General features: G+C 45.8%; 1 protein-coding gene and 1 long non-coding RNA gene across 3 annotated transcripts in view; one reads left to right on the forward strand and one right to left on the reverse strand.

Annotated features, from left to right (window-relative positions):
• LOC311599833 (regulatory solute carrier protein family 1 member 1-like) overlaps nt 1-18,076 on the reverse strand; it is a 43,330-nt gene extending 25,254 nt beyond the window's left edge. Inside the window, exons 1-4 of one of the 2 annotated variants that reach the window (XM_084785892.1) lie at nt 17,695-18,076; nt 9,243-9,372; nt 3,649-3,885; nt 274-400 (exon numbers count right to left, since the gene is read on the reverse strand). In XM_084785892.1, the coding sequence (XP_084642018.1) occupies nt 274-400; nt 3,649-3,885; nt 9,243-9,372; nt 17,695-17,832 (632 nt within the window). In that variant the 5' untranslated portion in view covers nt 17,833-18,076. Of the gene's footprint in view, nt 1-273; nt 401-3,648; nt 3,886-3,969; nt 4,142-9,242; nt 9,373-17,694 lie in introns of those variants that run through there. The other variant, XM_084785891.1, reaches the window with a different exon arrangement.
• A 198-nt stretch (nt 18,077-18,274) lies between these two features.
• On the forward strand, nt 18,275-24,669 carry LOC311599834. Its single transcript, XR_014780015.1, has 3 exons — nt 18,275-18,399; nt 19,201-19,353; nt 22,963-24,669. It is a non-coding gene; the product is annotated as an uncharacterized lncRNA (long non-coding RNA).
• The last annotated feature ends 2,010 nt before the right edge of the window (nt 24,670-26,679 follow it).

Below are 26,679 nucleotides of genomic sequence, written 5' to 3' on the forward strand. Positions count from 1 at the left end.
ATAGCCAGTCTACTGCTCTCAGCAGACGGGGTTTCCCCTGCGTCTGTCCTAGGGTCGCCGACCTAGCTTTAACAAACTGTTCTGTCTGCTAGTCAGAGAACACTCACAAAACCTAAGGAGAGCAAGAAGTTGTTAGGTATGAAGGAGAGTTTCCTGGAAAGACTGAGGTTATTATCTCAACCCGGAGACAGGGGAGTTGCTCCAAGCAGACATCTAGCTAACGCCTGATGACCTGGATTCTGTGAGCTTGCTCATTAGGTAGATGGATCTTACCTTATATCTTCTTCTATCTTTGCCTGAGCTTCAAGATCGAAGGGGTCAGCAGAAAACAGTCGAATCCTTTCTTGCTCTCTCCGGGCTCGGTCCTGTTGCTGCTCCACCAGGACCCTAGAGAATTTCTCTACAAAAATAAGGGAGACACATTTAGCTCTACACTTTCTTTTTTATTCCACAATTTAATAAATACTTTTATTTCAGCTGAGCAGTGGTGGTGCACGCCTTTAATCCCAGCACTCAGGTACGGGCAGGCAAATATCTGAGTTCAAGGCCAGTCTGGTTTACATAGCAAGTTTCAGGACAGCCAAGCTATACAGAGAAACCCTGTCTTGAAAAACAACAACAAAACACTCTTATTTCAGATGTGTACATGAACAGGATTTTCACAGCTACAATCTTGTATGCCTTAGCTTAAAAGTCAGAAGACAAAAACATGTCTTTTCACTTCTTTTTCTTTCTTTCTTTTTTCCCTTTTTGGTTTTCTGAGAAAGGGTTTCCTTGAGTATCTCTGGCTGTCTTGGACTCACTTTGTAGACCAGGCTGGCCTCGAACTTACAGAGATCCACCTGCTTCTGCCTCCCGAGTGCTCAGAGGCATGTGCCAGTGAGACCGGCTCTGTCTCCATTTCTTAACACTCTACCCTCAAACTTCTGCTGCAGTTTCCTGAGTGCTAGCTACACTTTCCCGTGTGTGGGACACATTGAATTTGGTTTTTATTCTTATACATTTGTGCATACGTAGCCATGTATATGTTCGTGCAGCCACAGCCCACAAGTGGGCCAGAAGAGAGCTGATCTGTGGGAGTCAGCTCCCTCCTACTCCATGTGGGTTCAGTTCCAAGGACTGAACTTGGATTGTCAGGCTTGGCCTCAAACCTGCTTGCTCATCCTCACCAGATCAGCTGCATCACCAACTCTTATTGTCCCTTTTATTATTACTGTAAGTCCCCATTACACTGTTTCTACTCAGTCAGCAGCTTCCCTATATGGCCGAGTGAGGCAATGATCACGTATGGCAGAGAGATGCCTCCTTGCCTCCATGCCCCGACTGTCCTCATTATCCTACCATGTAGGAACAAACAGAGCGCTTTTCCTCATCGGTGCTTGTTTCCTTTGAGCCACGGTCTGGCTTAAACTGCATAAATCATACTCTATCACATTTCATGGTCTTGAGAGAAAATTCGCAGGAAAGGTAACAGAGAAAGCCATGCTTGCCACTACATGATATAATTACAACAAAAATCGGTGTGTAAATGTGCCCAAACTAATCTCTGACAATTAATATGCCAACATAATTAAGGAGTTGGGCATGGTTGTGTACACCTTTAAATCTGGCACTTAGGAGGCAGAGGCAGCAAAATCTCTGTAGACTTGGGGCCATCACAGGCTATAATATTGACTGCTTTAAAAAGAAAGAAAGAAAGGGATGGAGAGATAGCCCAGTGGTAAGTTAAGACAACTGTCTACTCTTCCAAAGACCTGGGTTCAATTCCCAGCACCCACATGGCAGCTCAGAACTGTCTGTAATCCAGTTCCAAGGGACCTAATGACCTCAACCAATGAAAATAAAGCAAAATTAAATAAATTGTTTTAAAAAAGAAAAAGAAATGAAGAAAACCAAGGCAATGTTACGTGGATTACAAACATTTCCAACATGATGTACCGAAAAAAAAAAATTTTTGTGGTACCTAAAAATTAACTAAAAGAAACCTTGACACAAAAGAGTGTATTCTATAATCCCAAATACATAAAGTTTGAAAGTAGACAAAACAAATCAATGATTATCAGAACAGTGCTGCCTATTAAAGAGGAAACTGACTAGAGGAACACAACAAGACTTTCTGGCTGACATGGCTTCCGTGGGTAATGTGCTTACTGTGCCAGTGTGAGAGGACCTGAGTGTGACAGCAGACTGCATAAGACTGCTGAAGATGACGGTGCACACTTGCACTCCAGGGACCAGGAAGCAGACAGAGGGCTCCTGGGGCCTGCTGCCAGGCAGCCTAGGAAGGGACCCCACCTCAGAGGAGCTGGTTGACATTCTGGAGGGTGATACCCAAGGTGGCCACATGATCTATATCTCTAACCCTCCACTTTAAAAAGGCCAAAACCAAGTCAGGCTTAGTGGCACATGCCTTTAATGCCAGCACTTGGGAGGCAGAGGCACTTGTGGACCAGTCTGAAGATCTGAACTCAATCCCTCACTCGCCTAAGCGGGTAGGAGAGAACAGGCTCTGTGAGCTGTCCTCTACAATGGCTGTGGGCTGTGCTTTGCAGCCTACTACACAAAATGAAAGCTGAGTCTGGACCCCCAGAGTCCATGTGAAAGCTGGTGCAGTGCCACACATGTGCATGCTAGTGTTCCTATGAGAATCCCCAGAAGTACACACACCACTTGGCTTGGTGTCCTCAGTACACTGACAAACACTAGAGGCCCTGCTCTCAAGGACACAGTACAGGGGGCTGGAGAGATGGCTCAGTGGTTAAGAGCACTGACTGTTCTTCCAGAGGTCCTGAGTTCAATTCCCAGCAACCACATGGTGGCTCACAACCATCTGTAATGAGATCTGGTCTCCTCTTCTGATCTGCAGGCAGAATATTGTATACATAATAAATAAATCTGAAGGAAAAAACAAAGTGCAATGTAAGGACTGACACCCAATGTTGCTCTCTGACCTCTATATGCAAGCTGTGGCCACATGTGCAGAACACACACAAACAAACACACACACACACACACACACACACACACACACACACTCCCTCTCTCTCTCTTAAGATTTTTTTCCCAAGATAGGGTTTCTCTGTGTAGCCTTGGCTCCCCAAGGCTCACTTGTAGACCAGGCTGGCCTTGAATTCACAGCGATCTACCTGCCTATGCTCCCTGAATGTTGGGATTAAAAGCGTGTACTGCCACGCCTAGCTAAAATTAAGAAATTTTAAAAGAAACTGGTGGCCTAGCATGGTGGCACACGCCTTTAATCCCAGCACTCAGGAGGCAGAAGCAGGTGGATTTGTGAGTTCCAGGGCAGCCTGGTCAACAAAGCGAGTCCAGGACACCCTGTCTCAAAAAACCCAAAAGCGTAAAAAGAAACTGGCACATGCTATTAATCACAGCACTTGGGAGGCAAATTTCTTGGTGATCGAAAAGATACCTCTCCCAGGATCAAGATGATTTCAACTAAATACAAACTTTACTGTCAGCTAACCCAGCCTTTGAGATTACATAATTCACCCCTCAACAGGTGGCCTGTTCAGGAATCACTGCAGAGAGCCAATGGACTGAGACCACTGCCTGGGTCTTGAGCATTTGTGGTGGCACAGCCACATCACCTAAGGTCATCCTGACTTGTCTGCAAACGGCTGAGCTTACCGAGATCTCCACTAAGCAGAGCTTCTGCCAGGGGTGGGTTACGCTCCTTCAGCAAGGACAGTTCATGCGGGTTGGCCAGCAGCATGTCTCGGAGCAGGGCTGGATTGTCTAAGCCTTGAGGAGACGATGCTATTTCCCCAGGAGATGGGCGCTGAGCCTGTGATCTGGGCGGCTGGCGCTGTTGGGGATTTGACGTGCCAGGCACAGCTATACTACTAAAGTCGATCCGGGGTAAGTCTGTTGAGATTAAACAACAAGTTTGCCCAAATGATGCATTCCATTAAAACAAGCACTGAAAAAAACAACAGAACACTCACTCACTCATCACAGCGAACAGCAGCAAGTGATAATTGCAGACACACAATGCCGCTCCCCTTGCTCTTCCTCCAAGAAGGTGCTCCAAGGGTAAACTGATAGGAAAGAATATGAGAGGGAGGGACAGCTCAGAGGTTAAGACACTTGGCTGCTCTAGCAGAAGACCAGGGTTCGGTTCCCAGTACCCACATGGTAGCTCAAAATGACCAGCAACTCCAGTTATAGGAACATCCCATACCCTCTTCCAACCTCCATGAGCGTCAGGCGCGCGCACACACAGTGTACATACATTCATTCACACACATAAATTTCTTTGAATCTTAAAAAAATTAAGAAGAATTCTGCTTCAGGCAATGGTAATAACTCCAAATTTGGGATCTACAAAATGTTCCAGAACAAATAAAGGCGTTACTTAAATTTTTAGTTGGGGGTACTAGAGAGATGGCTTGGTGGTTAAGAGCACTGTCTGCTCTTCCAGAAGTCCTCAGTTCAGTTCCCAGTAACCACATGGTGGCTCTCAACCATCTACAACCTCTAATGCCCTCCTCTGGCATGCAGGAATACATAGAAATAGAGCACTCATATACATAAAATAAATAAAATCATTTTTGTTGTTGTTGTTGTTTGTTTTGTTTTGTTTTTCAGACAGGGTTTTTCTGTATAACAGCTCTGGCTGTTTTGGAACTCCCTCTGTAGTCCAGGCTGGCCTCAAACTCACAGAGATCCACCTGCCTCTGCCTCCCAAGTGCTGGGATTAAAGGCGTGTGTCAATACCACGTGACCCAAAATAAATAAAATCTTTAATAGGCAGATCTCCATGAGTTCCAAGCCAACTTGGTCTACATATTGAGTTGCAGGCTAGCCAAGGCTATGTAGTAAGACACCGTTCTCCAAAGAAAAAGAAAAAAAAAAATCAGGTGGATTGCTGTGGGTCTACAAATCGAGTCCAGGACAGCCAAGGCTACACAGAGAACCTCTGTCTTGAAAAACAATAACAACAACAACAACAAAAAACCAAAACAAACAAACAAACAACAACAAAACCAAAAGAAAGAAATTTAATTTACATTTATTTGATTTGTGTTGGGGGAGAAAAGGCTTGTAGACTCAGTAGACAACTTTTAAGAGTCAGTTTTCTCCTCTCATCAAAAGCCTTTCTAGGTCAAGCTCAGGGTGGTCAGGCTTGGCAGCAAGCTCCTTCACACACTGACGACCTATCTCTCTAGTTCTTTATGTTTTTAGAAAACTAAATCAAAGGGCTAAAGTATGTTCAGATGGCAAAGTAGTCACCCAACATGCCAGAGCCCTGGGTCCACTCCCCAGCACCATATAAACTATGCTGATGCAGTCCATCTATAACCCTGGTTCTCAGGAAGGGGGAGTGCCAAGAGGATTACAAATTCAAGGTAATTGGCTACAAAGTAAGTTTTTGGCCTCCTTGGGGATGTGTGAGTCTGTTTCAAACAAACAAAAAAAATTGTCTCAGTAACTGCAATTGCCTTAACTCTAGATATGGTTCTTCTTAAAAAGTTTTATTGAGCTAGGCATGCAGGAACAAGCTTTTAACCCCAGCACTCAGGAAGCAGAGGCAGGTGGATCAAAATTGGAGGCCAGCCTGCTTTACATTCTAGGACAGCTAGGACTACATAAAGAAACCCTGTTTCAAAATAATAATAATAATAATAATAATAATAATAATAATAATAATAATAATAATAATAATAATAATAAAAATATACTGTTTCTGTGTGGGTGGGTATGATGTAAGTGTGGGCATGTGTCCCAGAGCACACTCACTGTCTTAGTCCCTGCTCTACTGTTGTAGAGCCACTATGACCAAGTTAACTCTTACATTTAATTTGAGGCTTGTTTACAGTGTCAGAGGGTTAGCCCACTATCACCATGGCAGGAAGCATGGCAGCATGCAGGCAGCTGCTGGACCCCTATCTGAGAGCTGGTGCAGGTTCTTAAGAGACATCCTAAGCCTGGAGAGATACCTCAGTACTTAATGAGCAAAAGACATGGGTTTTATTCCCAGAATCAACATGGCGTTTAAAAAAAAAAAAAAAACAACTGTATGAAACTGGTGTGGTGGTATATGCCTGTAATCCCAGCACCCTGGGAGGCAGAGGCAGGTGGATCTCTGAGTTAAGAGGCCAACCTGATCTACAAAGTGAGTTCAGGACAGCCAAGGCTACACAGAGAAACTGTCTTGAAAAAAACAAAGCAAACAAACAAACAAAACTGCCCAGTGGTGGTGCACACCTTAATCCCAGCACTTAGGAGGCAGAAGTTCAAGGCCAGACTAGTTCCAGCACAACCAGGGCTACACAAAGAAACCTTGTCTCAAGGGGGAAAGAATACTGTATGCATCAAGTGAACAGCATAAATACCTGATGCCAAATTCTGCACAACTAAGCACTGCAGCACCATATGAGGAAGTCTAAGGAGGCTCTTCACGCCTCTCTGAATTAGTTTCATCTGTGCATCCCACACATGGTCCTGGGAAATAAGTGGGCACAATGGTTTCACAGGACTAAAGAACTGAAGAACAGGAATTTTTTTTACCCCAGGTTCTGGATTGTTCTAGAACCCCAGTCTTCACACAAGAGTCCACACATGAATGACTCCCCTGCCATGAAATGCCCATAACAGGTAAACATAAAGACAGAAAGCAAACTTGCTGGGTGTAATGGAAAGCAGTGAATGGCTGTTAGGGTGCACATGATGAATGAAATAAACAGAGCTGGATGACAGCTGCACAGCTCTGCGAATACATCCACAGCCATTGAACTTTACCCTGTAAACAGGTGAATCTTGTGGACTGTGGTTTTATTTCAATAAATCTGGTAAGTGAAAGAAAGAAAGACACTGGATACGGTGGCTTATGCCTGTATTTCCAGCACATTAGAGGCTTAGAGAAGAGGACTGGGAGTTTGAGACAAGTCTGTCTCCAAAAAAAGGCAAACTAAAATAAACTAGAGCCCAAATGAGACAATGACCTTGAAAAACTCCACATTATGTTCAACTCTAAAACTCATTTAAAGCTGGGCGCAATGGTGCACACCTTTAATCCCAGCACTCAGAGAGGTAGAGGCAAGTGGATCTTGGTCAGTTCGAGGCCAGCCTGGTCTACAAAGCGAGTCCACAACAGCCAAGGCTACACAGAGGAACCCTGTCTTGAAAAACCAACCAACCAACAAACTCATTTAATGACCAACCTTTGTCCTGAAGCCCTTTGTGTCTCAACTACAAAAAGGGAATGCTGAAATTCATGTATAAGGTTTCAGCCTCGTATGTAGGTTCAACTAGTAACTATCTTAAAACAGAGACCAACTGGCAGCCAGTGTTTGTGTTGAGAGATAGGGCAGATAGGGAATATAGGACAAAACATTTAAGCAATGGAAAGGCGAGTGAGTGGAAGGCTCCCTGGGAGCCGCTGCCTCCACCAACCACCAAAACCAGTGGGTGGGGCTATCTCTGCATGTGGAGAAACTTATCTCCATCTGACATTCCATCTTGCTAGTCCATTCTGAAAAACTTGTTTACTTAATAAACAAGATCTCCACATATATCTCTCCCCTCACAGCAACATACTGGCTATGTTGTCGATATAGAAAAAGCAGAACAAAACAAACAAAAACAAAACTAATACCCAGAGCCTCTAGTTCCACCTCCCAAAGTACCTGAGGGAATATTTGGTTTTACTGATTGGTAAGCTAGAAGTGCTATCTTTCTAAAGCAGAAGCCCAAGGGATGGATTAAAATCAGGACCAGACACAGTGAGTGCCTGAAGAAGATCCTGTAGTCTGAATAGAAGCACTGTACTCCAAACAGCAGTGTGTATTGCCTAACACACCTGCCAGCCTATTACCATAAACTAGAAAAACAACTGACCTAAATACTACTTGAAGAATTTCACAAAAATATGGCAAGGGAGGCTGGGCATGGTGGCACACGCCTTTAATCCTAGCATGCAGGAGGCAGAGGCAGGTGGATCACTGTGAGTTCGAGGCCAGCCTGTTCTACAAAGTGAGTCCAGGACAGCCAAGGCTACACAGAGAGACCGTCTAGAAAAACAAAAAAGGCGGGTGCGGGGTGGGGGGTGGGGGTGGTGGTGGTGGTGGGGGCGACGACACATTTCATTATGCAGTTCCACATCAGGGTTTTGAAACCCTGAGTCACGAGCCCCTTTGAGAAGCTAAAGGAAGGTATGGGCCCTCAGCACCAAACACATATGTGCCCGCTCCCACATAGTCCTGCGTGTTTTAGAGACATAGAAAGCTCCTAAGCCTACATGTAGGCTCCAGACCCTGAGCACCACGGCTGGTGGGTGTGTAGGTGCGTGCCTGTAATTCTAGCCCCTGGGAAGATGAGGCTGGGCATCCTGGGTCAGACACAAAGTTCCATAGCCCTACAGGCTGTGGAAGCCTGTCTTTAAAACAAAACAATTGGGGGGGGGGGTGTCCTAGAGCAATAGCTCGGTGGTTAAGAGTGACTTCTTAATGGTTCCCAGAACACACACAAGGGAGTTCATAACCCCCTGTAATTCCAGTTCCATGGAGCTCTGATACCTCCAATGTCTATGGTACCTACACTCATGTGTATTAAAAACAATAAACTCCAGTTCCAGAAGATCTGACACCCTCTTCTAGCCCCCACAGGTACTGTATGCACACCCACAAAGAGGCAAAATATCCATACATATAAAAATAAATCATTAAAAAAAATTACAAGGGGAAGCAAATCCCCCAATATGAATAGTGCACCCAAGACTATAGCAGTGTCAAGGAGGGACCCAAACATGGTGCTCCAACCACTTAAACCTGCCAAGTTTGAAATAACAGAAAAAGCAACATTTCAATCACTGTTTTTACTGACTAGCTACATAATTCTGATGACATCATTTAAAGGAGCTTCATCTATTGCTAAGGCAAAGCAGGATTACTTACCCCACAACCACGTAAGGAGGCCAATGAAATATGGGTTTATGTGCCTGATAGTTAGATATACTGTAGTTAAGTCAGTCAAGCAGCACAGGCTTCCCCAGCCACCTAGTCCTAGGGTTGAATGTTATCATGGAACCATCGCTGAGAACAGGAGAGACTAACTTTGACTGAGGGCTCGCAATGTGCCAGCTCTAAGTGCTGGGTTAGCTACGACACCGACCTTCCTTAGAAGACCCACAGTCAGGGCTACACCCTGCTAGTCTGATTCTAAAATACAGGCCCTCTCTGCTCTACCTACTCAGGGTTATATTAGAAGGTGGTGAATCTTACTTGAGAACTGCACTGGAGGACGAGGGTCTGCATTCTCCTTCTGTCGTAAAATTACAACATCACCATCTTTTAAGCCGTAGGAAGCCAGTGACCTATGGTTGTCGGTGAGCGGTCTTTCTGCATAGACAATCTGCAAAGGAAGATCCAGCGGAATGAAGTACAGAGAAGCAACCCGGCACCACTTTCCCTCTTCATCATGTTTCCTGCTCAAGACTCTGCTGTGGGTTCCCATCATACCTAGAAGGAAACCTAAAGCCCTGCCTGTGGCTGATGGCTGCCTCTGACCTCATCCTACTGCTATCCTAACAGACACACACCATCTTCCTCTCAGGCTGTTTCTTTCTCCTGTCACTTTGTTTGGGTCTCTGATCAAATATTACTTCTTCAGTAATCTTCCCTAAAGCCACATGTAAAGTGTACCTCAATTAAACAGCATTTCTCTTACACCCAAGCCCTGGGTTCCATCTCTAACGACTCAGTGTATTTTGAAGTAAACTATACTTTCCTCATGTACTATGCTCCATGTTGACATGCTCCTTAATCTATTACTCAACTAAAATGTAAGCAATGTGGAACAACAATTTGCTCGGCTGCCCATCACAGATGCTTAGGACAAGGCCCATTATATGACAAATGCCCAGAAGTCTGCTCAAGTAAAGGAGAGTAGGGAATCTTAACTTTCATTCTGAGCAACCAGGAAAATAGGAATGACATATTCTGGGTATGTTCACTACAAGGCGAATACTGTCTACTTTTGCTAAGCATGGTGGCCCAAGTCTGTCATCCCAATACTGGGAGGCCAAGGCAGAAGAACTGCCTTGAGTGCCAGGCCAGCCAGAGCTACAGTAAGATACTGTCTCAAAAACCACAGAACTAAAGCCCAGTATACAAGTAACAACACTAATTATAAAACAGGTCACGAATCAGGGAGGGGGTAGAAATCATCAAACACAGTACTCAAAGGACCAAGTTCTCAAAAAATAAATGAATAAAACGTTTAAAAAACAAATCATCGGAGAAAGTGATAATAAAGAAATTCAGGATAAAAAGGTAATTGTGTTTTCCAACTGAAAACCAACAAACCCACAACTATGGTAGTTGACTAGAATACAGTAAGCACTTTAAGTTCATTGCACACTAGCAGGTCTTTCTCTTTCACCATCTCCAAAGTTTTACTGCTCTTGTTTTTGTTGTTTTTAAAAAAGTCTTTTGAGACAGTTTCTCTGTGTAGCCTTCCTTGGCTGTCATGGACTCACTTTGTAGACCAGGCTGGCCTCCAACTCACAGAGATCTACCTGCCTCTGCCTCCGGAGTGCTGGGATTAAAGGCATACACCATCACGCCTGGCTCATGTTTATGAAAGAAATATAAACAGGAAAGAAAAACATGTTGAGCTAAGAACTACTAACAGAAATACTTTCTATGGTGTCAAACACAAAAGAAGACTGTTCTGTGAGGGAAGAACGGAACACACAGGAGCACAGAGGCTTTGCCACGTAGGGATGTGAAACCGTCCCTATGTCATCATGTACTCCACAGAACAAACCGGGCTTGGCACAGCTTGCTCCCTAAGCAGTTTACTCTGCACTGGCCTACAAGCTAACTGAGCAACCTGAGCTGGGCACTAACTCAGCCAGGAACTCTGGGAGGGAAGGGCCCTGTCACTAGGTGGGCCAGGAATCAAATTTCTTGCTTCAAGCAGGCCACGAGATATCCCTTCTAGTCCTTTTTCCATGCTAAGCCCAGAGCCTCGTACCTGTTAGGCAACTTGTCTACCACAGCCTTCCCTCAGCCATGCACACGGCACACGGCATTTACACTGGTCATTCACTCTAAGCCCTTTCTGTCACTCTGCTCCCAAGTTTGCAATAAAATGGGCAAAAACCCTAACCCTCCAAAACTGAATCCTTCTAGAGACAAGAAAACAACTCGTATGTCCAATTTTACATATGACTAAAGATGACTGCAACCATCATCCCCATCTTGTCATAGCACTTCCCTAAGTGAGGAGCTCATACTTCAAGGAGAGAGAAAACAACCAGTTCTTTTTTATTTTTGGTTAATATAATGTAAAGTAATACTGCATATAATTTGTGGGAGTGAGTGGTAAACAACTGTAAACCAGTCACAGGTTGAAGTGTGTGTGGGTGGCACCAACACCACTAAGCCACTGTGATGAAGCCACCAATAGCCCATGGCCTATTCTAACTTCTCAGATTCAGAGAGTCGGCTGTCAGTGTATTTAAAGACACATGACTAGTCTCCCAAGACAGATACACTACACTCTTACTAGAAAACGTATTCATTTATAAAGAACCAAACTCAGGAAGATAAGAACAATTTAGGGGACGGTGCTGTGGTTCAGTGGAAAAATATCTGACTGGCATGGAAGGGCCCGGCACAAGACCATTGAATCCTCTTCTAGTGGGACACAATTTGGAAATCCAAATTTAAAAAGAACATCCTGGTCTGGTATGGTGGTGCGCCCCTCTGATACTGGTTTTGAAGATAGGGTTTCTCTTGTAGATCTGGGTGTCCAGGACTCGAATTGTAGACCAGGATGGTGCTGAATTCATAGAGATGCAACTGCCTGCCTCCCAAGTGTGTGTGCTGCCACGCCCAACAGTGTAGCACTCATCTTTTTTTTTTTTTTCCGAGACAGGGTCTCTCCGTGTTAGCCTAGGCTGTCCTGGACTGGCTTTGTAGACCAGGCTAGCCTTGAACTCACAGTGATCCGCCTGCCTCTGCCTCCCGAGTGCTGGAATTAAAGGCGTGTGCCACCACGCCCGGCTGTAACACTCATCTTTAATCCCAGCACTTGTGAGGCAGAGGCAAGTGGATTTCTATGTTTCCCTAAGTTTGAGGTCAGCCTGGTCTACACAGAGTTCTAGGACAGCCTGGGCTAAAAGCTTTACAAGAGAGAAAAGAGGGTGGTGGGATGGGATGGCGATATCATCAAGAACAAAGTAGTACGCTCCCGACAGTCACTGGCACCAGGCACGTATACAAGTTACAGAATATCTGATCCCATCTCCTCAAAATGGCTGAATTAGTTACTTGCGCACTGATGCCTGTTTGGCCCTGATTTCAGAGAATTTGGGTTATGGTCAGGAGGGAACAGCAAAGGACTGTTCACATCAGGGCATGCCAGAAACAAAAGAGGACACAGGAAGACACACCCCAAGGACACACTGACCCTCTTTCTCCAGGCCCCACCTTCTCCACACCTCTCAATAATTCCATCATACTATGAATTCATCAAACAATTGGCTAACGCATGGTTATGGCAGATCCCCATGATGCAGCTGTCTCTGAAAACGCTGTCATATATACATCTGGAGGTGTGTTTCACTAATCCCGACACAGAAGGCTAAGGAGGAAGGTTGGGGTTAAGGCAGCCTGGGCTATTGAGACCCTAGATCAAAGAAGTTCAAGAAAGGTAGTATTACTTAAATAAATCACCCTATAGGCCAGGCATGATGGTACAGCCTGCAATCCCAGCACTTGGGACTCAGAGACAGGAGGGTTAAGTTGCTCAAGGCCAGACTGAGCTCTATGAGGCCGGTCTCAAACAAACTCATATCATCTTCCAACTCAACATGAATGACCAGATCAATGACTTCAAGTCTCTAGCAGGCAAACAAAAGGTTAGCAGGTAATGGCTCTGGTGCAGTTCCCTATCACGTCTGCTACCCGTCTCAAAAGCTAGTATGGAAAACCTGAGCCCTGCCATTCAGGGGAGAATACAAGAAAAATCTCTATTTTCAGGTGTAAATCTACAGGACTGGTGCAATGGCTAGTATTTGCAAAGAGGAGCACTCTAAAGACACGATTCGAACCTTAACAACACTTGGTAACAGACTCATTAATACAACTCCAAATCTTTAAGCATGACATCAAATGTCTTCTGGTCTTGCCATAGTAGCTCATGCTCATGAAAGAGGCAGGCAGATCTCTGTGGTTTCGAGACCAGCCTGGTCTACAGAATGAACTCCAAGGCGGCCAGGATTGCATAGAGAAACCCTGTCTGGAAACAACCCCCCTCCCTAAAGCTTCCTGGTCTCTGAAAACACTTTACAGAGCTATCCCCAACCCGGCAGCTCTTAAGTTTTTTGAAACAAGACCTCACTATTTCCTATTTAGACTAGGTTAGGCTAAGAACTTAAGAGAACACCTGTGTCTGCCTCCCAATTACTGGGTTTAAGTATGAGCCACCATGCTCAGCACCCCAAGAAAAACTTTTGTTTTTTAAGACAGATCCTCAGTATGTAGCCTTGGCTGGCCTGAAACCTGAAATGGAGAACAGGCTGTCCTTGAACTGTAAGTCTCAAATAACAACAAATAACAAACAAACAATTACCAAAACTGAAACTGAAACTAACTAACACTCAGTGTGCAGTTCTCTCTGGATTATGAGGATAAATGAGTGATATCATTCTTTACTCTTTTCTGTGTTTTCATGACTATTACCCATTTACCAGGAAAAAGAAAAAAGAAAAAGAAGAAGAAGAAGAAGAAGAAGAAGAAGAAGAAGAAGAAGAAGAAGAAGAAGAAAGAAAAAAAATTACTTAAGGAAATAAACACACCAAAACGAGCCACAATAGAAACTTTCAGTTTCCATGGTTTAAAATAGCATTTTTTTGGTAAGTCACACATAGGCTATGTGCAAAGTAGCATTTCCAAGGTCATAGTTAGTTGCCACTTAAACATGCCTTTCATTGATGGTCCTTCATTCTGTACAGGCTTTTGCTTCATGTCACCTACTGAAGTAAATTATGTTCCAAAAGTATCAAGACATTAATTAAATGTGAAGCTAAATTCTCCCTCCCGCCTCGTCCTGAGATAGGGTTTCTCTGTGTAGCCTTGGCTGTCCTGGACTCATTTTGTAGACCAGGCTATCCTCGAACTCACAGTGGGATTAAAGGCATGAGCCACCACACCTGGTGAGGCTAAATTCTAATAATTTTTGAAGTAGGCCCAGCCAAGCCTGCATCAAAGCAGCGCCCTGTGGCTCCCAAGCCCACACTTGCACTGAGACTGAACAGCACAAGTGGAGATGACTTCTATTTTAAATTTATTGTCATCCCATTAGAACTACTATAATCAGACTAGAGCTGTTAAAAAATTAACACCTTTTCCAAGCGTCTTGTGCACAGATGATGGTGATGAAAGATGGAGTTCCAAACTACTACTCCCGTGTTGGACAGGCACACAAGACAATTCTTCAAGGGTATAGGAAGGAAACAGAAAGCATGAGAATTTTCTTTTCTTTTTTTAATTTAGACTTATTTTGTGTACTTTGCCTGCATGTATACTCATGTATCATGTGCATGCCTGGTGCTCTCAGAGGCCAGAGGATGTTAAATCCTGTGAAACCAGGGCTATTGATGGTTGTGGGGCATCATGTGGGTGCTGGAAATCAAACTTCTCTAAGAGTCCACTGTAAGCCTGGCCTGGTGGCGCACGCCTGTAATAACCAGCACTGTGGGAGGCAGAGGCAGGCGGATCTTTGTGAGTTCGAGACCAGCCTGTTTTACAAAGTGAGTCCAAGACAGCCGAGGCTACACAGAGAAACTCTGTCTTGAAAAAAGAAACAAACAAACAAAAAAAAGTCCTCTATAAAAGCAACAATAGCTCTTAACTGTGGCCTGTCTCTTCAATCTCCTCTCCACTCATCCTAGTTTATTTATCTTTATTTTAACCCCCTTCCCCCATCCCCAATCAGGGTTTCTCTGTGTAACCCTGACTGTCCTGGTACTTGATCTGTAGGCCAGGCTCACCTTGAACTCAAGAGATTTGCCTGCCTCTACCTCCTAAATTCTGAGGTTAAAGGCATGCAATCACTCTTACCTGGCTTAGCTTATCATTCTTGAATTCTATTTCATATCGATTTGTAAAGTACATTATTACTTAATGTACATAATGTGACTGATATATAGTAGATGCACATGAAGAATACCTGTTAGCTGTAACTGCTATAGACCATACAACAGAATATGCACACACATAAACCAGCCATTTACGTGTAAGGTACTGTGAGTATGATCTGAAACACTTCACTTACAGGGGTACAGTAGCTCTATCATGAGAATAGTAAGTTTAGAACAGAAACCATCTTCACTTGCGCACATGTGACTAAAGTGGAACACACTCCATCTCAGCACAAGTGGGATTCAGTAACCAAGCACTTAGATGCTTACAAGTTTGGACAGCAGTGTTGTGGAACGCAAGAAAGGCTCCTGAAGAAATGGAGCGAGAAACAGGAGGTGAAGAAATAAAGCTTAAGTGAAGTAAACAGAAATCTGAGAGGGGACAAATCAGAAAAACTAGTTGGGGAGCTCAAAGAAGAAATGGTTGTGAATAAAAAAACAAAACAAAACAAAAGCAAAAACAAAAAACCCAAAAAATGATAATGTTTACTTTTATGATCCAATGAAAGGAAGTGACTCAAGTGTCTGAGGTGGATCCTGTTTCTGCCTGAGGGGGTTAGTCAGTAAACTAGACAAGTGAACCCCCACTTAAAAAAATCAACTCTTAAAATAGACACTAAGTTGTCAGGTTACATAGAGCCAACAGCACTAACCTGAAAAACAGGGTGCTGCTTACAGCTATTTAATACAAGCTTAACAGCAGTGGGAGTCCAGGTTTCTGTATACTAATTTGGGTTGATGCCAGCAAAGGAAGAATTTAAAGCCAGCCTACTTATTCATATAGTACCCCTAAAAACTCCAAACTGGTGCCCTTTTTAACCATACAATTCTCATTCAATCTAATACCCCCTTTAATTTACTTTTTTTTTTAAACAGACATTTGATTGCTATAGGCCGGGAAGGCGGCATATAACCCAGCAGTAGCATGCTTGCCTAACAGACACACAGGCGCACACACAATGAAGGAAGAGAAAAAAAGCCAACCTCTGTTCAATCTCAAGCCCCACTAACAAACTCAACTTAAAATTATTCCCAATCAGCTGGCAATTACAACTTGGATAATCAAAACAGCAACACAAAAGAACTGAAAAAAAACTTTGAAAACAGAAAAGTGAAGCTGGGCATGGTCGTGTATACTTGTAATCCCCGCAGTACAGGAGCCTGAAGCAGGACTGCTGTGTGAGGCCAACCTTGGCCCCACAGTGGAGACCTTGCTCCCAAAACCAAAAACAGCTGGTTGTGATGGGCTCAGGTCTTTAATCCAAAGGCTTGGAAGGCATCGTCAACAGGGATCTCTGTGAGTTTAGATCTGGATGCCAATCTGATCTATATGTTCAGACCCTGCCTTTAAAAAAAAAAAAATCAAGCAATCCTCTAAAAGGCTGGCCGCCCCCCCTCCCCCCCAGTCCTGGTTTGTTACTGCAGCGAATATGAGACTGACCAACAGGAACTGGGTCCTGGGTTTTTGTGGGTCGATTTTTCTATGGAAATTGGGGAAACTGTTTATCCCCTAGCTTTCTGCCAGACTGCATCTGAGTGACACCTAAAATAGATCCTTCCAGAGACCTTGTATCCCAAGGTTCTAAAGTTCATATTGTGTAAAGGAATCATACTTCTGAACAAAATATTGACACATGTTTACCATAAGTCAGGACAGAACAAGCAGTAATTGGGCAACAGTTTTTTGGAACTATTTCATAACTGCAGAAGGAAATCAAGATTTACATTTTGGGGCCTTGGGAGCCGTCTCTAATTTTCTGATGTTTAGACTACGCCCAGCGAGGCCCATTTTGGAAAAAAATTCTTAAGTGTTCTAATGTAAAGGGTACAGAGTAGTCCACCTAATGTTGGAAGACTACTGAGGGCTCCTAACCATTTTGAGACTACATTTTCTTGTTAGAAACGTAAGACGGGCTGAGCTCCTTGCCACCGAGTCTCTCAAAGGTCTTCAGAGGGTAGGCCATTTTCAAGCTAATATCCTTCGAAAGCAGAGAGACCTTTGAACTGACCCAACTGTACTGGGACCAGAAAGGAGGAGAACTTTGGCCTGAGAGCAGCAGACAGACCGAGGTGACCTAACCATTACTTTTAAAAGAAATAAAATTAAATTAACCAGAGACGCATGTCGTAAGGAAGCACTGCCAGAGACGTCAAAGGCAGAGCGAGTCTCAAACTTTCCCCCCCCCCATCACTTTCGACTGCAAATCTGCATGCTCCCAGGTAAACTGCGCAAACTGAAGCAGGAACTGGGTCCCAATAAGCAAACCTCAGACCAGTGCCTATCTCCCAGTGATCCAAACTGGTATTTCTGGTTGGAGAAGCAGGGGATGAGGACCCAGGGCTCCCGAGGGGCCAGAAGGTGGGGAGGGCTGCCCACCCGTGCACGTGCCCCTCTAAGCTGCTGCGGGTGCATCTACGGGCGGCTGCAGGACTCGGCCCCCGCCGCCCCCCAACTCCCCGGCCGGCAGCGGCTGGAGGCCCCGCTCGCTGCCTACCCCCACCCCCCGCACCCCCCGGCGTACCTGGCTCTCGGCGGCGGGGATGCCGGACTCGAGCTCGCACAGCGCGCGGAAGTTGTGCAGCTCGAAGTCGGCGTCGACCTGGAGGGAAAAGGTCACCTCGGAGAGGTCCCTCCGCACACAGTACACGGTGAGCAGCATGGCCCGGGCCCGACCCGGCTCGGCTTGGCCCCGGCCTGGGCGCTGGGCGAAGGGCAGCCGGCGGCGAAGGGGCCAGGCGGGAGCTGCGGGAGGGCGGCGGGCGCGGGCTGCTCGCTCGCTCGCTCGCTCGCTCCTTCCCTCCCTCACACGCGCGCAGTGACTCACTCCTCGCTCCCGCCCTCAGCAGCCAGCGCGGCCGCCGCCACCCGCCTGCGAGGCCGTCTGCTTGCCCGGCCTGCCTCCCACAGGCTGCCGTCAAGCGCACGGGCCGCCCGGCGCCCCGCCCCGCCGCAACGCGGCTGCCGTAAAACGCTCTAGGATACGGCCGCCTTCGCGACGCGCGGGGCGGGGCTCGGGGCTGGGGGCCAGCTGCGGGGAGGAATGTGGGGGTGGGAGGGGGACCCCCACGGCTGGTTGCCTTAATAGCCTAACCCGGGAGTACTCTACAATCCCAAATTATTCATCCAACAGGCACCTTCTGAGCGTTTGGGGCGGACATAAAAATAGATGAAAGACACTGAGTCTGAGTCCTCACCCTTAACTCTCCATCTGCTATGGGAGACTTAAGTAAGCAGATCTTCCTAAAAGAGATGTTTCGAAATCGAAATTGGCGTTCGGTAATATTAATTCGTTTTCGTCTTGGTAATGGACGTAGGACGAAAACTCAAATCCTTACTTTGATCCCTAGAACTACCTTTGCCGTGCTCCGGGGCCCATCCCCGCCTTCGGAGGCCCAGTGCAGTGCGCCTCCACCTCGGTGCTACTGGCACCCACACCACTCAGTTCCCCTCTGTCATAAGTTACCTCACTCTCAGACTGCATCCATTTCCCAGCCTTAGCAACTGCAGCATCCAGCACAGGGCCTTTACTGGGCACAGTTTAGAATCTATTTGTTATACTGGGACTGGTGGTACAAACCTGTAATCCCAGCTACGGGGGGGGGGGGGGGGGGCGGGTGAGGGTGGAGGTGAGGGCATTAAACAGAAGGCTGGCAAGTTCAAGGCCTGCCTGGACTATATGGGTTCCAGGCCAGTCTGAACAACTTATTTTGAGAAGGTTCTTGCTAAATAGCTCGTTGATAACTTGCCTAGCACTCACAAAACTCAATCCCTTGCCCTTAAAAAAAAAAAAAAGGTAAATATGCTATTTCAGTGGCCACCCAGTTCATAAGGAGATATATAGAGACCACGGCATAAGAATGGTAAAAATCCAAAAACTCCTCAGGGCCCACTAGGATGGATGATCACTGCAAATACGAGGATTTCCACTCCTGGCACCAGGAATCGGGCAGCCTCCCCTAGCATAACAGGAAGGAAATAGGGAACAGGATGGCTGTGGATGCTGCAAAAACTTTGATCCTGTTTGCAGAAAAGAACTGATGGGTGCAGATTTTTACAAAGACAGAAGTAGAGAAGCTGAGACCCGAAGATGGATCAAGACCAAGTGACAGAAAGACCAGCCACTGTGCAAACAAAAGAAAAATTGTAATGAAAACAGCTTAATGAGCCTTTTAAAATGGAGGTAGGTCAGTCGTAGTGGTGCACGCCTTTAATCCCAGCACTCAAGGAGGCAGAGGCAGGCCGATCTCTGTGAGTTCGAGGCCAGCCTGGTCTACAAAAGTGAGTCTAGGACAGCCAAGGCTACACAGAGAAACCCTGTTTCGAAAAACCAAAACCACCACCAACAAAACAAAAAAAACCAAAACACAAAACAACAACAACAACAAAAATGGAGTTAGGAAATTTAAGAAGGTTGTTGAGGACAGTAGATGCCCTTCATGATGTGAACTCTGGTGACCTTCACACTTCAATGGTGTCATCTGAAAGAGATGACCACCTTGTGGCTTGGTATTTAATCGGATCAAGATATTATTGTTGTATGAATTGTGCATTTAAAAATATAAAATTTTGCCTTTAATCCCAGGACTCGGGAGGCAGAGGCAGGCAGATTGCTGTGAGTTGAAGGCTACCCTGTCTACAAAGTGAGTCTAGGACAGTCAAGGCCACACAGAGAAACCCTGTGTGGAAAAACCACAAATAAATAAATAAATAATGAAAAAAGGGAAAAGAAAGAAAGAAAGAAAGAAAAATATATAAAATTTTAAGATGACCAGTGACGGTGGTGCATACCTTTAATCCCAGCACTTGGGAGGCAGAGGGAGGTGGATCTCTGTGATTTCCAGGCCAGCCTAGTCTACACAGAGAAACCCTGTCTCAAAGGCAATTTAAATTGTATATGTGTGTGTGTGTGTGTGTTGCACCTGAGTGCTTGTCAGTGCACCAACTGTGTACAGTGCTGGTGAGGGGGAAGAGGACATTAGGTTTCCTAGGGCTGGAGTCATTGACAGTTGTGAGCCGACATATGGGTGCTGGGAATTAAACTTGGCCCTAGCCTCTGGAAGAGCAGCCAGCTCAGCCGGGCGTGGTGGCGCTCCCCTTTAATCCCAGCACTCAGGAGGCAGAGGCAGGTGGATCTTTGTGAGTTTGAGGCCAGCTTGATCTACAAAGAGTCCAGGACCGCCAAGGCTACACAGACACTGTCTCGAGAGAGGGTCTCACTAACCCTGGAACTTACTAGGTAGTGCAAGCTGGTCTTGAACGCAGAGAGATCCACCTGATTCTGCCTCTCGAGTGCTAGGATTAAAGCATTGCACCACCATGCTGGCTTGAAAGCATCAGTCACATAGAGAGCCTTTCATACAACTCCAATTGTTTCCCAGTTTCAATGGCCTTTCTCTACTCACCCACTTGGGACCAAATTCTCCCTGCCTTCTTTATTGGAAACCCCGACTCTGCGTTCTATAAACCTGTTACACCTGACTTGCCATTCCTACTAATCTAAAGGAAGTCCTCTAGCTTCTGAGTTTGGATTGGCAGATGCTATCTGGGGCTTTCACAAATGAAGATTTGTTTCTCTCAGATGGGCAGCTGTTCCGGTTCAGTGGCTCAATGGTACAAGGATCTCTAAGGATTCAAAAACTCTTTTGGCTTTTCCCCAACGATTGTGGTGTGGCTGGAGTCTCCACACCGTGAGTCATTTTCTTGTCTGAGGTTGGAGCTTGCCAAGAAGTCAGTCAACCAGTTTGTGGCTTGTATCTTACTGGACAGACCTGTGTGGAGCAGCTATAAGAGAGGCTAGGGAAGCAGGTGTTTAGCAGTCTCTACAAGTTTTAATGGACACGGTCAGGGAAAAGAGGATGAGGATATTACTAGGTAAAACATACAGAATGGGTCTGGGCATGGTGGCACACGCCTTTAATCTCAGCACTCTCGAGGCAGAGGAAAGCAGATTACTGTGAGTTCAAGGCCAGCCTTGTCTACAAAGGGAGTCTAGGATAGCCAAGGCTACAGAGAAACCCTGTCTCAAAAAGCCAAAAAAGAAAAAAACAAAAACAAAAACCATACCTGATGTTTTCTAGAGCAGAGAAGGGTTAGAGCGTAGTAGCCAAATGCAAGAGGCTTTGAGAGTGGTATTGGATCAGCTGAGATGGAGTTTTGAAACATACACACACACACACACACACACACACACACACACATAATTTTAAGTGTATAGTGTTTTGCCTGCATGTATGTGTGTGGATCATGTGTCTGCTGATGCCCTGGAGGCTAGAAGAAGGCATCTGATCCCCTGGAACTGGAGTTGCCGTTGGCTGTGAGCTGGGAACTGAACCTGGATCCTCTACAAGAAGGACAAGCGCTCTTCGTGGCTGAGCCCTCCCCACAGCCTCTCTGTGATGTCGTTGCTACGAGTGCTCAGGTTCTTGGCTCTGCAAGAACTTATTTTTCTGAACATGGCCATAACAATCACGCCCGCCCTATATGCTTTTCCTCCCAATCAGAAGTAGGGTGTGGCCAGGTGTGGTGCACACGCCTTTAACCCTAGAACTCTCTGTGAGTTGAGACCAGCCTGGTCTCCAGAGTGAGTCAAGGACAGCCAGGGCTGTTACATAGAAAACCATGTCTAGAAAAACCAACTAGCCAACCAGCCAACAAATAAATAATAAACAAATAAATAAATAATAAAAGAAGTGGGGTGTGGGGCTGGAGAGATGGCTCAGTAGTTAAGAGCTCTTCTTGCTCTTTTTGTTTGATTGTTTTTTGTTTTTGGAGACAGGGTTTCTCTGTGTAGCCTTGGTTGTCCTGGACTCACTTTGTAGACCAGGCTGGCCCCGAACTCACAGAGATCCGCTTGCTTCTGCCTCCTGAGTGCTGGGATTAAAGACATGTGCCACCTTTCAGATCCTGATTCAATTCCTAGCACTCACATTGGGTGGCTTTTGCGACAGCCACGGGATCCAATGTCCTCCTCTGTGTCTTTGGATACTGCATGCATGTGGTGCACATACACACATGCAATCACATGCACACACACGTATAAAATAAAGAAGTCTAAAAATAAACAAAAAGAAGCTGGTGCATGCCTCTAATCCCAGCATTTGGGAGGCAGAGGCAGGTGGATCATTGTAAATTCAAGGCCAGCCTGGTCTACAAAGTGAGTCCAGGACGGCCAAGGCTAACACGGAGAAACCCTGTCTCAAAACAAAACAAAACAAAAACCAAAGCAAAACAAAAAAATAAACAGAAAGAAATGATATGTGAGCCAGATGTGGTGGAACATGTGTGTAATCCCAACACTCAGGAGACAGAATTGAAAGGACTGCCCGTTTTCAGCAACTGACCAACTTTTGACATTGTGTCTCAAGACAAGGTAGCAAGCAGTGGGGCTGTGGCTCAGCTGGTGGAGTGCTTACCTAGCACGCGGGAAGCCCTGGCTTCAGCCTCCTGCACTGCATACACTGAAGCAAGGGCACACAGGCCTGTGATCCCAGCACGCTGCCATAGGGGCAGGAGGAGCAGAAGAGCAAGGCCATTCTCAGCTAAAAGGATGATTTGAGACCAGTTTGACCGGGGCGGGTGGAAGTCCCTGCATTTGAATTGTGTGTAGACTGACTCTGTGTAGGTAATGCTGTATGGCTTCTAAGCTGAGGTCTGATTGGCAACTTGGATTTAACCTGGTTCTCTTAAACAATCCCCTCTTGGGATCCAGTGGGGAAGTCCACATTCATATCCTCTCTCTCTCTCTCTCTCTCTCTCTCTCTCTCTCTCTCTCTCTCTCTCTCTCTCTGAGACCACCATGAAGAAAACACAGAGCCACTCTCCAGGCAACAGCTGCTCACCAGGAAGACTTAGCAAGCATCTGCGTTTAGAAACTTCCAGAAGAACTCAGCCCTCACCACTGAGTCATCGACAGCCCTTGAGGCTTTCCAGCTGAGGCTCCAGACATCTCGGAGCCGTCTCCTCTGTATGTTGTGCTCTCTGAATTTCCAGCTCCCAGAATCGACAACTAATAAAATGCAGTTGTGAATTAAAAGCACAAACAGGCACCACCCACTAGGGTGGGTATGGCGGCAAGTGCAGGAGAGGGCAGGGGGATGTATAAATGAAGTCCTCACAAACTGTTAAAGGCTCACGTTCAGTGGTGGCCTTTGGGGGAAATGACACAGTCGTGCGTTCATGTCGCTTTGGACTCACAGCTGAATGGAATGCTGGCATATAGTGGGTAGGGCCTGATGGGATGAAGTGAGTTGGTGATGTCATCCCTTTGAAGGGTGTAGCTTGTCCCAGGTTGGTCTCACCCCCTTTCCCTTCCTTCTTCCTAGCTTTCTTTCAAGAGGGGAACAGCTTTCTCTGTCACATGCTATTGCCTCTGTGGTGTTTTGTGGTGGTTGATCTAGAGCCACCACATATTCAGATGTTAATTGCTTCCCCTCCCCCCACCCCCACCCCAAAGTTGCCTTCGTACCTGGGTTGGACAGAAATGAGGTAGCTGGAGCTAAGGTTCAAACGGCTTAGAGGACAGAAGCATCACTGGAGGAGAACAAGGAAAGATAGAAGAGGAGGAGGAAGGAGAGAGACCACCCTGGGTTAGCGCAAGGAAGAACCACGTGGCAGGGAGGAGCTTGCTCTGAGCATCTGCGAGGGAGGGAAACAGCCCAGATGGAAAGCTTGGGAAGTATTTGTGGATATGATGGATGGGGAGTAGCCCAGATAAAACCAGTTAGAACCCATGGCATGGGATGTGGGGCTGGGAGGTAAAAGGTAGCTTAAGGGTTAGTTTCTGCTCGGTGCCAGTGTGTAGGCATATTAAAGATCTAAGAGGTGTCTGTGTCTTCTATTGACATTATAGCAGGTTAAATGATAACACCATAATAATTATATGGATTAACAGTAAACATTAATAACCATTTTATGCAACAGTGTTATGCTTTACCACATCACCCCTGCTAATGGAAAAAATATATAGATCTTGGGCCAAAACCTTTTAACCATGAGCCAATGTAAATTGCTCCTCCTTTAAGTTGGCATCCCTAGGTAACTGGTCACAACAATAAATAAATAAATAGTTGACTTTTTAAAAGCCTGGTGTGGTAGCACATGCCATTAGTCCTAGTACTTGAGAGGGAGTGGCAGGTGGATCTCTAGGAATTCCAGGCCAGCCTGGCCTACATAGTGAGTTCCAGGCCAGTGAGAGATACATACTGATTTTTGTCTTGTTTTGTTTTACTTACTTTATTATTGTTTTGCCCATATGTATGTATGTTGTATGTATGTATGTATGTATGTATTATCTATGTGCACCATGTTGGGGCCTTGTACACTCAGAGGTCAGATGAGGAAGTCAAGTCCCCTGAAACTGTAATTACATATGGTTGTGAGTTATTGTGTGGGTGCTGGGAATTGAACTCAGGTCCTCTGTAAGAACAAGAATTATTCTTTTTTTGTTTGTTTTGAGACAGGGTCTCTCTGTGTTAGCATGGGCTATCCTGGACTCACTTTGTAGACCAGGCTGGCCTCGAACTCACAGCGATCCGCCCGCCTCTGCCTCCCGAGTGCTGGGATTAAAGGCGTGCGCCACCACGCTGGGCCTGAGAGACCCTTTCTTGAAAAACCAAAACACAAAGAAAAAGAAAAACAAAACAACAAAAAAGAAAGTCAAACCCGGCATGGTGGTGCACACCTGTATCCCAGCACTCCAGAGGTAGAGGCAGGAGGATCTCTGTGAGTTCAAGGCTCGCCTGTTCCACAAAGTGAGTCCAGGATAGCCAAGGCTACATAGAGAAACCCTGTCTTAAAAAAACAAAAAAAAAAGCCGGGCGTGGTGGCACACACCTTTAATCCCAGCACTTAGGAGGCAGAGGCAGGTGGATGGCTGTGAGTTCGAGGCCAGCCTGGTCTATAGAGTGAGTCTAGGACAGGCAAGGCTACACAGAGAAACCCTGTCTTGAAAAACCAACCAACCAACCAAATAAATAAATAAATAAATAGCCAAATCCAGGAGCACAAAGTTCTCTCAGCTCCTTCTGGTCAATTTGGTTCGTCTCATGCCTCGCCACATTTGAACTCTAGTCAACTGCCTCTTGGGATGTGATTCGGAGTGTGGACTTTTGTCCACTCACGCTACAAGGTGGACTTTGTACTTCCATCCACCTGTCACAGTTAATGACTGGAGACATTTCAGTCCTCCGTCCTAACCTAGGCTGGAAGGGTTAGAAACAGGACACTCAGAACCTGAGTCCCGTTAATTAGTCACCACTGTCAAACATCTTTCTTTCTTTCTTTCTTTTTAATTTCAAGACAGGGTTTCTCTGTGTAGCCTTGACTATCCTGGACTCACTCTGTAGACCAGGCTGGCCTCAAACTCTCAGCTATCGGCCTGCCTCTGCCTCCCAAGTGCTGGGATTAGAGGTGTGTGCCACCACTGCCTGGCTTCTTTTCTTTTCTTTTTTCTTTTTTGAAAATTTATTTATTATTATATAGTGCTCTCCCTGACTGTACACCTGCAGGCGAGAAGAGGGCATCAGATTACATTATAGATGGTTGTGAGCCACCATGTGATTGCTGGGAATTGAACTCAGGACCTCTGGAAGAGCAGTCAGTGTTCTTAACCTCTGAGCCATCTCTCCAGCCCGTCAAGTACCTTTCTAATGAGCACTACATTTACCCCAGTGCTCGCTGTGTGCCAAGAACTCTTCGGAGCACTTTGTGTGTGAACCCTTAGGAAGATCCCATGAGATATTTATTATGTCCATTTTACAGATGTAGAGCTATAGAGGGGTCAGCCTCTCACCTAAGGATACAAGAAAACTGATTAGCAGCTCCGGGAGTTAAAACAGGCAATCGGACTTGAGCCTACAATCTTCTATATTCTTTGAGACAGGACCTATGTAGTTTAGACTCACCTAGAACTCTCAATCATGTTGCCTAACTGAGCCTACGGTCTGTTTCAGGAGCTTTTGTGCCACCAGGCCCAGCAAGCCTACAATCCTAACCCCTATGTTAAGATGCCTCATATAGGAATTTGCTCTTCAAAATATTTCCAGAGATGGCTGGGTGTGGTGGTGCATGCTTTTAATCCCAGGACTCAGGAGGCAGAGGCAGGCCGATCGCTGTGAGCTCGAGGCCAGCGTGGTCTAGAAAGTGAGTCCAGGATAGTCAAGGCTACGCAGAGAAATCTTGTCTCGAACCCCCCCCCCCCAGATGTTTCCAGAGGGACTGGAGAGATGGTTCAGAGGTTAAGAGTACTGACCTCTATTCCAGAGGTCCTGAGTTCAATTCCCAGAAACCACATGGTGGCTCACAACCATCTATAATGTGATCTAATGTGCACTGTATACATAATAAATAAATTAAAAATAAAAACAAAATGTTCCAATAAAGCCTTATTTTCATTTCATGAAAGAAAACTGAGGCCTAGGGACTTTACTTTCCTAAATACACACACACACACACACACACACACACACACACACACACACACACACACACACACACCACACACACACAA

This window comes from Acomys minous (genome assembly GCF_964271855.1).
Source record: "Acomys minous genome assembly, chromosome: 6".
In the NCBI taxonomy this organism is placed as follows: domain Eukaryota; kingdom Metazoa; phylum Chordata; class Mammalia; order Rodentia; family Muridae; genus Acomys; species Acomys minous.